Source organism: Lutzomyia longipalpis, chromosome 4, assembly GCF_024334085.1.
Source record: "Lutzomyia longipalpis isolate SR_M1_2022 chromosome 4, ASM2433408v1".
Classification (NCBI taxonomy): Eukaryota; Metazoa; Arthropoda; class Insecta; order Diptera; family Psychodidae; genus Lutzomyia; species Lutzomyia longipalpis.
The window spans coordinates 5480853-5493525 of record NC_074710.1 but is presented as its reverse complement, the minus strand read 5'-3'; the positions used below and the strand labels follow the sequence as shown (position 1 = coordinate 5493525).

The 12673-nt window shown below is 33.8% G+C and overlaps 1 protein-coding gene and 1 non-coding gene across 9 annotated transcripts; both read left to right on the top strand.

Moving 5' to 3' along the window:
• The first annotated feature begins 497 nt into the window (after nt 1-497).
• On the top strand, nt 498-6706 carry LOC129795889 (uncharacterized). Of its 8 annotated transcripts, XM_055837421.1 has the most exons (12): nt 593-694; nt 759-860; nt 946-1122; nt 1201-1411; nt 1960-2082; nt 3529-3579; nt 3727-3774; nt 4241-4285; nt 5951-5989; nt 6218-6299; nt 6342-6396; nt 6467-6706. In XM_055837421.1, exons 1-12 carry the CDS (start codon nt 692-694, stop codon nt 6476-6478), a joined length of 948 nt encoding a protein of 315 aa, XP_055693396.1. In that variant the 5' UTR covers nt 593-691; the 3' UTR covers nt 6479-6706. The 8 variants fall into 8 exon arrangements, with proteins under 8 accessions (XP_055693402.1, XP_055693396.1, XP_055693395.1 ...); XM_055837420.1 differs by having other exon boundaries at nt 6218-6396; XM_055837425.1 differs by lacking the exon at nt 946-1122 and having other exon boundaries at nt 6218-6396.
• Nucleotides 6707-9125: 2419 nt separating this feature from the next.
• On the top strand, nt 9126-9207 carry Trnas-aga (transfer RNA serine (anticodon AGA)). The gene has a single exon. It is a non-coding gene; the product is annotated as a tRNA-Ser (tRNA).
• The last annotated feature ends 3466 nt before the right edge of the window (nt 9208-12673 follow it).

Below are 12673 nucleotides of genomic sequence, written 5' to 3'. Positions count from 1 at the left end.
ATAAATGAAAATATAAGTCGAAGTCATTGAAGAAAAGTTTGACCCCATTTTTACAATAAAAGAGCATTTTGAATTATCGATAAAAAGCTTTCCAGAAGAATGGAAATTGTTGAATTTCTTTTTCTGAATAGAATAATTTAATTGAAAAAAAAGAATAGTCACGCACATTCAATGAAAAACATAATTATGTACCCAAAAAGAATATCTTCTGTGTACTAACGGTGGGTTAACTCACGTCAATTGGTCGTTCGTGGAAATTGGAAATTCGTGGAAACGCGTAATTTTACAGAGAATAAAGTAGATGGGATTCGTCAACGAAACTTCTCATTTTCCACTGCAAGGATGAATTGAGAAAAGCTGACAAAACTTTACTCGGAAACGCTCATGATGACGTCATCATTCTGTTTTCTTCTCTTTCAGCGCATAAAGTATAAGACATTTATCTTATCAATTAATAATAATTCTTTTGCGGAAAATATTGAGAAGCATTGAAGAATTTTCACGAGTTCTGCAAAATTGCCAATGTTGGGATTTATTTGCAAAAAATTGCACTGTGGGCTTTTCTCCTCAAATTCCCGTCCATTGGCCTGAAAATTTTAAAATTCCCCCTCAGTGTCTTCTCGATTTTCCATCACAACGGACTCTGTGAAAAAAAAATCAGTGGCAGTGAAGTTTTTTAATAAGAAGAAAAATGGCAAGTTCTGTGATCACGCTTTGAATGGAAAATTGTTCTCATGCCCTCCTTGTTCCTTTTTTAGAATTTCTTGACCTTCCTTGGTCTGTGTGCAACAGTGGCGCTTACAGGAGCGCAGGGTGGTTTTGAGGAAAATGACCTCGAAGCTATGGATAATTCCCCAATGGTGAGTAGAAAAATTAAATAAAAAAAAGAATGTTGAAATTCCCAGTGGAGGGATGAATTTTTAAGGGATTGTATGTGATTTTGAGGTTGGCGGACCCTTAGGAAGAGGAATTGGTGGCTTGAAGGTGGGACATGTTGGACGTATCATGTACGGGAATCTTGGAGGCATTAAGATTGCTAAACCTTTTGGCTTAAGCCTCCTTGGCTCAGGCAATCCAAATGAGCAATTCGATGAGTTTGGAATGAATCAATTTAATGAACATGTAGATAAAATTCCACCAATGATTAGCCCTTTTCTGCAGTTTTTTTTTAAAAGAATTTTTCCAACGGTTTTTGTGTAGGGTGAGATGATGGCACCTGTGTCCCCATATGTGGGTGATCAACAGTACTACGGTGTAAACCAATTAGAAATGGAAGATGAAAATATGCCCGAAGATGCAAGGAGTTTCCTGAAGAAAAAGAAGAAGAAGCAGCATCACCACCACCATTATCATCACAAATACCACCAAAATCTGCACATTGTCGTTCCTGAAGGACATCACGGGCATCATGGTGAGTTGACCACTTTATCTTTTAATTTTGGGAGCTCTTCATTGTTTCTGTACTACCAATAAGTTTCAGGATAGTTTCCTTGATTGTTTTTCAATTTTATGAAAGAAAAATTATTCAAATTGTCAGAAAAAAGAGACTTAAACTTAAATTATTTTTTTTTAATCACAATAAAAAAATAACTTATTTATTTAATTGAGACAATGCTCTTAGCCCTTTTAAGGCCGCAAGTTATCCAGCGATGTAAATTTAGTGAAAATATTTTTTAATCATATTAATTTAATCATTTTATCATTTACCATCAAATATATTTGAAAGAAAAAATTACTTTTATTTAATTAATAAAACGCTCCAACAGTTTTCAGAGGGCTAGTCAGTACAAAAAATGGAGTACAAAAATAATTTAAAAAAAAATATGTAAAAAAAAATTTAATATTCACAAGTATGTTAAAGTTTTCTGAGATATTAGTTGACTGTCGATGTAGCATATCCTAAAAATTGAATTTTATGTAATTTTGAGTGTTCTCATAGAAACTCGGTTTAATTTTTAGGTTATGGCGGTTATGGACATGGTGGTGGTTACGGACACGGTGGTGGCTATGGACACGGTGGTGGATACGGACATGGCTATGGACACGGTGGTGGGTACGGACATGGTTACGGTGGTCATGGAGGTAAGCTTCTTGGTTTTTTTAAAGCCTAAAATACAGCCATAAAAATTAAAAACATTTCTTATAATTTAAAGTAAAAAATGTTACCTAAATTAAGAGATTAAAATAAGCCTAAATATGTAGCTATAAAAATTGACAAACAGCGTCCTCATATTCGTGAGCGTCTTAGTTACAAATTCCTTAGACTTGACCCCAGTTGCTATAAAATTGACGTACAGCGCCCTCATCTTATGTTAACGTCTGTAGTGGTGAATTCCAAAAGTTTATCGTTTTATAGTTTGTAGCAGTGGAGGCCATCTAATGATTCACAAAATTGCCATAAAATACTAAGCTTTCGGAATTTATCACCATGGGTGATTATAAAAGATAATGGCGCTATGAATAATTTTATAGCAATTAGAAGTTGATAGTAAATTTCAGCGTTTTATATCAGAGGCTGAACGTCTTACAAGAGATCTTCGAAAATTTTACATTATGGCAATGACAAGTTTATACAATGATAGCCTAGACGCACATACCATAAGACTACTCTGATTTATAAATTCTTAAAGTTTATAAGAGAAACCTATACAGTTCTTTCAATTTACTGATAATTGTGAGTTTTTCTTTTGTTACTTTTCATAGTGAGAAAATTTCATTTTTTATAGCACAAAAAAGTGTCTCGGCTAAGAGAACTGAAGTTAAGTCTGAATATATCAAATTCACTAATTCTTTTACACGGAAAAGAAAAATATCTCATTCAGTAAATTGTGAGAGAATAAATGAAAAGTTCTGCAAAATCAAGATAAATGTTTCTCATTACGTAAAGAACACGGTCTATGAGACATTACTGTACGTCTTACTCATCTAATCATTCTTCTCTCAATAAAATCTCAAAACTTTCCATAATTTTAGAGATGAGTTAAAGTAAAAAAGAAATTTAATTTACCCCATTTGACGCTTTCTTATCAAATAATGGGCCTAATTCAGCGACCAAAAAACCCTCGAAATCTTTGAATTTTGTACTGAAATTTCAAGATTTCAAGCGAATTTCAAGAGTTTCTTGGTCGCTGAATTAGCCCCAATGATACCAAAATTGTTATTAATCCCTTTAAAAAAATTTCCCTCATAAAAAAGTTATTAGAAATATTAAATTAGGCTTTAGTCGGGAATTTAAAATATACTGCTCCCTGCTATATGGTGTAATCCACAAATTATAATTCTCCCCTTTTAGAGGCTCTCGAGGGAGCTTTAAAACACTTTAAACACACATTAAATGCCCGCACACCCCTGAATCATTCTGTGGTTGATATTCTAGCTAAATTTTGGCCAAATTAACACATCATTTCAGGGGATTTTGAAATTAATCTCTTGTGCTTGTATAAAAAGGGGTGAACCAACTGCTAAAATAATCTAAATTTGAGGTTGCAATTTAAAAGCCCAGGATTGAAGTGTTTGACTGTTTTTTAGGGCACGGTGGCGGCTATGGCGGTGGACATGGCGGCTATGGTGGATACGGTGGTGAGTCCCTCCCTTTTTCAATATTATTCTTCCTGTTGATTTTGCTTTGCTGCCTTTGACATTTTTTGTTTTGCATAAAATTGACCTTCCTGCCGGGAGATTTCAAATGAGCTAAAATTGACATATTTTCCCGTGTTTTTTGCACAGGACATGGTGGCTACGGAAGCTACGGGGGTGGTGCTATAAAATACAAAGGTTTGAGCTCATTTCCTCATCTTTCGTGCACTCTAAATGCAATTTCCTTTCTATGGAAAATCATTTTGCAAATAAGAGGAAAATATTTTGCGCAACATTTTTCCACGCTTGTTGCTAAATTTATTTCGCCCACAAGGGGACATGTGGAAAATAATGTTTGAAAAATTGAGGGATGCAGAAAAGTTGCTAATTAGTTGGTATTTTGTACTATTAGTAGAGAGCCATTAATGGTTTCAATTTGCAGGGGGAAAATTCACTTCAGACACTAATTAGATAGAAAATAGGATATTTCATGATGAAAAGGATGCATTTAGCTTTTCAACAGATAATTTTGTTCGTGGAAATATTCTTGAAGTTCATGAAGCTTGAGGAGAGAGGGTTTATTATTTGATTTTCAATGAAGAACGTTGTTAATTTTAAACGTGTGAATATGTGATGCAAACAGCTTTCCTCTTTCCCATTTCAGTTTACTCCCTGAGTGGACATGGTGGTGGACACGGGGGTGGCAGTGGTTAGTTTCATATCACATTTTATCATTCATATTAATCTCAGATTTGATGTGATGCATTTAATTTTCACTCAATTACAAACATTCATTTAGAGTATTTGAAGCGTTTAAAATAAAACCCTAGAAGTACCTATATTAAATCTGTGGAATATGAATCCTTTTGAAATATGAAGCTAAATGGAAATCTATTCACTAATTTCCATTCAAAATTGTCTACAGAATTCCTTTTCGTGGAATGGAAAATAGTGGCTATTTTTGAAATTAATTTTCACATTTCAATTAGAGCCAGTTTTGGGAGTTTTATTGAAAATTAATTGCCTCACGTAATTTATTAGGAATTTCAATAAAATTAACAAAATAATGATTGAGTGGGATGTGGAGTGGGTCACTTCTCTAAAAGGAATCTATTGACTTTTATTTGTGTCATAGTTCCATTTGAATATTCTTCTCCCCAAACATTTGATGGTAATGAAAATACTAACGAAAGAAAAATCAAATAATAACGTTTCAAATTTCCACTGGTAAATATCAAAAAAAAAATTTGCTTCAAAAGCTAAAGAACCACGCTTCTAAAGTAATTGAATTAATTTTCAGTGGCGTAGCCAAAAATTCATTTAAGGGAACCATCATACCTAAGCTAAAACAGTCATGTTGTCTCTCTCGTACTCATGTAGACGTTAAAATTATTGTTAAATAATTTAAACATGTTGAAAATGGATAAAAAAAAAGACGCAAAAGAAACTTAAAGATAGAGTATTCTAATCAAATTATCGACTGTTGCATTCGAATTAACAACTTTTGATTAACATCTGGCATATATTTTCTAACGTTCAACTGTTTTTTCTAAATATTTGACTTTCTTTAAAAACGTTTTGACAATTTTTTCAAACTTCTACATTTACTTCTAATGTTTCACGTTTCTTTAGTTTGATTTTTATTTTTCAAAGTTTGACATTTTTCCAACGACTGACACTTTTATTCAAACGTTAGATGTTTTTTTTTTTTTTTTTTTTAAATATTTTAACAGTTCACTTCTATTGTTTGACATTTCTCTTTTATCGTTTGACACTTCTCTTCAAATAATTGTTTTATCGTTTGACGCCTATCTTTGATGTTACTTCTCTAACGTTTGACGTTTATTTATCGCTAAAATTTCTCCTTTTATTAAGTTTTAATATGTTTTATTTCATTAAAATAAGCTCTTTACATTATGTATCTTAAGAAAAATCTTAACTTTATGAATTTTTCGGGTGTTCAGAGACCCACGCACCCTACCTGACTACACCCCTGATATTTTTAAACTCAATATTGGTACCTATCTTTAATATTAATTATCGAATTGATTATTAATTTTATTCAAAAATTAGGAGGTAGAACATAAATAATTTATTTATTAAAGCTCCACCCCACTCACCTCAATTACCAAATTAAAAAAAAGGAATTGAATACCTGTATTAATTTTAATAATTCCAATTAACCCTAATTTCATATGCAAATTATATATTAATTTGCAATTGATTACAATGAAAAGCTCAAATTTTCTCAGAAGGAAAATCAATTTTATTCAAAAATAAAAATGAAACAAAATTCCTATTAATTCATATAAAATGCAGAGATATTTTTAACGCAATTTTTGAAATCTTTATAAAAAAAAATCTCAATTTTTAGGTCATGGAGGTCACGGCGGTTACGGCGGTGGACACGGTGGTGAGTTATAGCTGCGACGTGTCTGTATTCTTACGAAATAGTTGGCAATTTAATTACCAATTAGCGGACATGGAGAGAAACCCAAAAAAATAAGATTTAAAAATGTTGTTCACAAAGCTCCCGCAGATGACAAATTGTACAAAAATGCTGACATTTGGGCACAAAAGAGACACAATGTCCCACCCACTTGGTCCAGGTAATTAATTTGCAATCTCTGTGATTTTCCAGGGCACGGTGGCTACAGAGGAGGTCACACAAACTCCTACTACCGCTCAGTTGATATGGGATGCGAAGAGGAAGATGATCATCACGGTGGTGGCCACGGTGGCCATGGTGGCCATGGTGGTCATCATTTGGTGGGAGCTCCAACATTCGACATCAACGATCTCTACCCCGTTGCCAGAGAGGTGAGTTTCCACAATTTTCTCCGCATTTATCGCCCAAACTAATTAACACAAAATCATTTTCCCTTTACAGTACAGATTTTAGGTGACCCCCAAAATACACCAGAAGTTTCATCGCCCTGGCTGCCAATCATGAGTCAACCCTTCCTGGGTATCTTACCCACAGAACCATTGCCTCATCATTCATGGAACATTCATGCTGACCATCAAGCATACGAAATTAAACTTTTCTAGAAGCTGAAGATCAAAAATTTTTAACTTACTATCCCCTCTCAAATTCAAAATTAAATAAAAATTGTTTTTGTAGAAAAAATCTGATTTTTCTTTATTATTCCATGGCACAAATTTGAAGTTCCAGCAGATCCTTAAGATCCTCCTCCAAAGATTAGCGATGTTAGAGAAGAGAATGAATCCAAAACATCTCCAAAGACTTGGCGCGCATTCCAGTTTCCGGTCCTCTGAAAAGTAAAATTTTTACAGAATTATTTAGAATTTTGTTTAAAAAATAACAATGTTATGCACAATGTATGGTAATTGAGCGTAAGGATTTTCTTAAATTTCAACAGTTCCAGTCATTGAATCTTTCTTGGAACTTTCTTCAAAAATTAAGAGAAGAATATTATTTTCTTAGCCAAATAGTCTTTAGGTATTTTCTTAAAACAAAAATTCTACATTATTTTTGAATTTCCGAGGAAATTCAAGTCAATTCTTCATATAACTTTAAAATTTTCCTTACAAGGCCATTAATGGCATCTGGAACGTTGATTTCAATGAGTGGCTTCTGCAGGGAATCCACGGAATCCCCAAGAACATTTCCACCGGTGAGAGCTGGACGTGATCCAAGATTGGTGAGAGTGTTGAATAAACTTCCAGGACGATTGAGGCCGCCAAAATTTGACAAATCAAACAAACCACCCTCACCGAAGAAGCCCAAAGGTCCACCCCCTGGTCTCGATGGTCGTTCAGGTGTATCGGGCTTATCAGGTGATACATCGTCAATAATCACTGCGGGAAAATTAATTAAATAATTTTAAAATTTGAAAGAATTTGAATCATCTTAATTCTTCAACTTAAAGAAAACAAATCAGCTCCAAAATTGTTTGCTGAAATATAAATAAATAATAAAAAAAATCGACCTAGAAGTTAAAAGAAGTCTTTGAAGTTCTTTCACGATTATTTGATAACCTGAGCCGAATTATAATCATTTAATTATTTGAATATTTTGAGTACGTAGCCAGGGAGATATTTTAATTTTTCTTGAGATATTAAAAAATATATATTTGAAGGCTTTGTACAGAAATTTCTGTACGAAGAGAAATTTCAAACGTCTAAAAAAACGTCAAACTTTAGGAACACTAAACGTTAGAAAAAATAATCTCAAGCGTAAGATTAAACGTTTAATGTCTGGAATGTAACGTTTATAACGTTACGTTGAAGATTTCAAATGTAAAAATGTTAGAAAAATAATATCAAACGTTAGTGAAAAAAATGTCAGACATTAGAAAAGAAAACTTTCTAATGAAACGTAAGAAAAAAATTTGTTATAGGTAATATAAAAATTTTTGAAAGAAAAGTATGAAATGTTAAAGATGTCAAATTCAGAAAAGGAATCAAACGTTAGTAAAAAAAAAGCAAACAAATGTCAAACGTAAGAATAAATGATTGACGTTTGGAAAGAAAAGACAAACTTAAAAATCAAAAGTTAGATTCAAACATTAGAAAAACAAGCATCAAACGTTAGAAAAAGTGAATGTCAAATGATAAAATTGAATAAACAAATTGTCAAGTGCTTGAAATTTAAATTAAACGACCGTTAATTATAAATCCAATTTTCAATCATTCGATTCATTCTTAAATTGTTGTTTAATTAATTTCCTATGTCTTATAATGTCCCCCTATCAAATTCTTCTTCTAACTCTGATTTTTGGGGATTTCTTTGAGATATTTTTGCGAAAAAAATTCTTTAAATATTGGTACGCGAAGATTTCTTATTTTGTCGCATGGTGTTGTGCACATATCTGTGGAATTTTTTGCACACTTACAGCTAAACACTATAATTGAATAAACTGCGTTTATTTTTCAAGTAAAAAAAAATTGCCATTCCCCTAAGAAGTAAATTGAGAGTCACAAGAAGAAGTTTACCTTCATCGTAATCCTCAACGACGGGCTTATCTGGTTTCTCCGGCCTGAGCGGTTTCTGTGGCCGATGAGGTCGATGGGGCTTCTGAGGTCGATGCCCCGATGTATCTGTGAGACCCGGACTGCATGGGTAGCCCCCAAAGGGGTTATAGTGCACCCCATCAACGTCCACATCGGTGAGGAAGAGATTAAATCCGAGGAATTTAGAATTAACATTCTCATCGGGCTCCTCATCGAGATAATTTCCAGCTTGTCGGCTGTAGGCATGTGGGAGGCATGGGTGCTTCCTGAAGGGCTTCCGGCGCCTCTTTGGGTACCGTGTGCCGGTGTAGCTGAACAAATCATTGACATTGTGGTAGCTGTGGAGACGCTCCTGTGGCTCACTGAGGGATCTCTGTTGCGACTGTTGGCGCCTATCGTCGGGGAATTGGATGGGCGACGCAGCAATTGCGTGGAGCAGTACAATGGCCCAAATCTGTGCCAAGAAATGCGAATTGCTATGAGATAAAAATAGCCACACACGGCAAGATTTGCTTTCGCGCCAAAACCCACAACCAGCGTGAGCCTCATTTCTGCCCGCTGACCCACCCGTGGCAGTCGTGGCCGAGCGGTTAAGGCGTCTGACTAGAAATCAGATTCCCTCTGGGAGCGTAGGTTCGAATCCTACCGACTGCGCAACTTCCAAACATCTTTTTATCAATTTATAATTAACTATAAGATTATTTTTCCGCACACATGAAAATTCTCTGATAAGAAAACTCCGCGCGTGCGAGTTTTTTCCCTTGATGTGGGATGAATGTTTTATAATGACGCAACGCATAAAAAGAAAAATCTCTATAATGAATTTCACTTGAGTGCACAGACCGGGAAATAATATAAAACGAAGAATTTTATGAGGAGATTTTGATGAATCTCAAATAAGATTCTTCTAATTAAAATAAATCCCGAAAGTAAATTCTATTTTGTGCCCACAAAAGCGAAACATTCGCGTTAATTATTCAAAAGTGAAATACCTCCACAGCGCATACATTACTTTCTAATAATTCTTCTATAAAATTCTTTTGAGCGAAAAGCAATTAAAAACGAACATTTTGAAATTTAAATGAAAATGAAAAATGCAAAGTAAGATATTTTTGGGCAGGGGGAAATATTCTACACTGAGCAGCAAGTTTTTGGTGTACAGCATTGATTTTACTTGGAAGAAAAAACATCAAAAAGCTCTCTAATTGAGAAAATTCTTTTTATTGTTGAAACAAACAAAAAATATTAAAGAATTTTACAAACTCATTTTGTGAAATTTTTTTACTTTTGCTTACTCTTTGAGAAGAAACAAACTGAATTAATAAAATTTTCTTCTTCTAATTCTGTTGATAGAGTAATATTCTTACATTTAAGATTCTCTATACGTATTCCCCGCAAAAGAGTCCCAGGTGTAGAAAATTATATATAAACTTCGAAAAGTTCGTTAGGAAATAATTGAAAGAATTGGATTTTCTTCTGCAGAAATTCTTCCACTATTCTTCCCAAGTTTCTTATTCTGCCCAAAGTCACAAACTTGCTTTATCTTAAATAAAAATCTACCTTAATTAATTTGTTCTTTGTTTTAAAAAAAATTGAATTTCTGCAATAAAAAAGAATATTACTTGAAATTAATCATTTTGTACACTGAGAAATATTTTACAAGCAGACTTAAGAGCATAAAAAAACTGCATTAGGTTGTCTTATAACGATCTGGATTTTTTTCTCTTCAATGAGAAAAAAAATATGAACAAACCAATATTGAAGAAAAAGAATAGAAAAAATAACAAGAATTCTAAAAAGTCTAAATTCTAGCCAGAAGAGTACTAAATTGAAGTTCAAAATGAATAATCTAGCAGAAAAATAAGTTTTTCTCATTAGAGAGGCTCAGATTAAGAACAAAAAGCTTGAAAAATACTAAATTCAAGCCAGCAGAATATTAAATTCTATCCTGACTGTACGAATTTCAAGCCTAATAAACTTTTTTGGTTTTTATTAGGGAGTATACTTAACAGAATGAAAATATATCGATCTTGGAAAATATTCTGATTCACGAATTAATAAAAATATTCAACAAATAAACACCCCTTGTTTTCCATTTTTTTTTTTCAAAATAATTTAAGCTTCTTTGTCTTGAAAAAAATATAAATTCTCAATAGAACATTTTCGCAGAGAATTCCAGACTTTACATCATTTCCTCCGTGTGCCCAAGTTTCCCCTCTTTTTTCTTCAATTAATTCTTTCCAAAAGGTAAATTCAAATGAATTTCCTTTCATAATATTGTAATAATAAATTTTATAGTGTCGTTTCATTAATTTCTTTTAAATATTTTATAGAACTTTTAGTACAAAATAAAAAAAAGAATTTTATGATTTCCACCAGCATCGTGCTTAATTTTGCTTTAATTTCCTCATGTTTTGTGAGCATAAAAATCAAATCCATTGGAAGGCGGAAAGAAACTCCACCTTTGGATGAGGGGAATTGATGTTTCAATCTTTAAAGGTTTAACGCGCAATTTAATTGAAAAATAATTTATCTGTGAGAAGCATCACAAGTTAAATCACACCTGAGAGGTGCATTTCATACTTTTTTCTCCTTCTTCTTTCATTCTTTTGTCCATTTTATACGGCCCCGCGGACTAACTGTTTGTCTTTTATTGTGAATTAATGCGCTCGCGATCGCGCGAGAAATTCAAAAATGGACACGCTTTGGCGGGAATTTGTGTTTGTTCTTTTTGGTGGGAGAGAAAGTGAAATGGGACAAGTTCCACGCGCATAATATTGAAGAAGTTCTTAACTGTTTTTTGGGTACAATCTTCATCATTTCTTTTCTTTTCGAATGATGGTGGTTTGGGACTTTTAATGCCACCGCAGCGCGCATAGAGTTCCTTTTGGGCAGATAGAAAGAATGATGTGGAGAGAAAATGAAGAAAAGCGCCATCGTGGTTGTTTGAAAAATTGGGTGGAAAAGTAGGTGAAAGACTTCTTCACTTACCTGTAACTGTTTCATTATTTTAACGGCTTTTCAATCACTGCAATTTCTTTCACATTCACCACGGAGCACACCGCGTTGGTTTGTGGGGCTCCAAAATAGCGCACACACAGCTTGAAGGGGAAGGAAAATTTAGGCTAAACACCACGGTGGGTTCTCTTGAAAAAACTCTTCTTCTGCTATTGCTCTGCGTGCACAGATCCCGCGTGCGATCGTTACGATTGACTGAATTCAATTGTGAGCCAAGGATCGGTGATCCCAGGTGAAAATGAAAGTTTCGCGATGATGGCATATTATTCACACAGGTGGATATTATGTGATTGACGCCTCTTCACACTGCTGGGTGTTCCAAAGACATAAATTTGCAAAAAGAAATCTTTTCAACTTTGCAGAAACAACCTGCAACGACCCACCCTGCACTGCTGGACCCAGAGGCAACCAAAAAGCATCTCAAGTTGCCAATAAGCCACCCACCCATTTTCTCCTTTCGGCACTTTATGCAAGAAATCCGTGTCACTTTGCCAAAGACGGAAATTCGCACCAACGACTTTTCTTGCAGCGCACGCAAATCTCTCTGACTCACAAACAAGCTGATTTTGCGTACATCACAATGGCCAAGAGACTGTAAAGAAGTTTCCATAAGAAACATCAGCAGATTAATTTGGGTTCATTTAAATTTATTGCTAATTTTTCAGGCAAAACTGTGTCAAAATGCCTATTTTAATTTTTATTATGCCCCCAGTATTGCTCAAAATGAGAGAATGCCACTGAAAAAAAAAACTCTTCGATTTTCCAAATGAATTGCGAAAGTTCAAATGTTTGAGAAATTCTTAAAAAAAACATGCACAGTTTTTAAGCTAAATTCGGCCACAAAAATTCAAGAAGAAATATAGACTCATAGGTCTAAACTTTTGATGAGAAAATTATGCTCTTGTAAACCGGGAAAATGTTTCCAATGATGAGAAAATATTTTTTTTTGACCTTTTAAACAGAGGGTTTGACATTTTTTTCCCTTACTTTTAATAATGTACGACGTTTAGGAGATGTCAATATGTCCTTCCTCAGGTCTTCCTTTTTTTGTCAGTTATAGAATTAAGATTTATTAATTCTCTATTAGATAAAGATTATATTT

Coding starts and splice junctions, on each gene's coding strand:
- LOC129795889 (XM_055837420.1), top strand. Junction 1,412..1,959: donor AGGACATCACGGGCATCATG/GTGAGTTGACCA, acceptor TTTAATTTTTAG/GTTATGGCGGTTATGGACAT. Junction 2,083..3,528: donor TGGTTACGGTGGTCATGGAG/GTAAGCTTCTTG, acceptor ACTGTTTTTTAG/GGCACGGTGGCGGCTATGGC.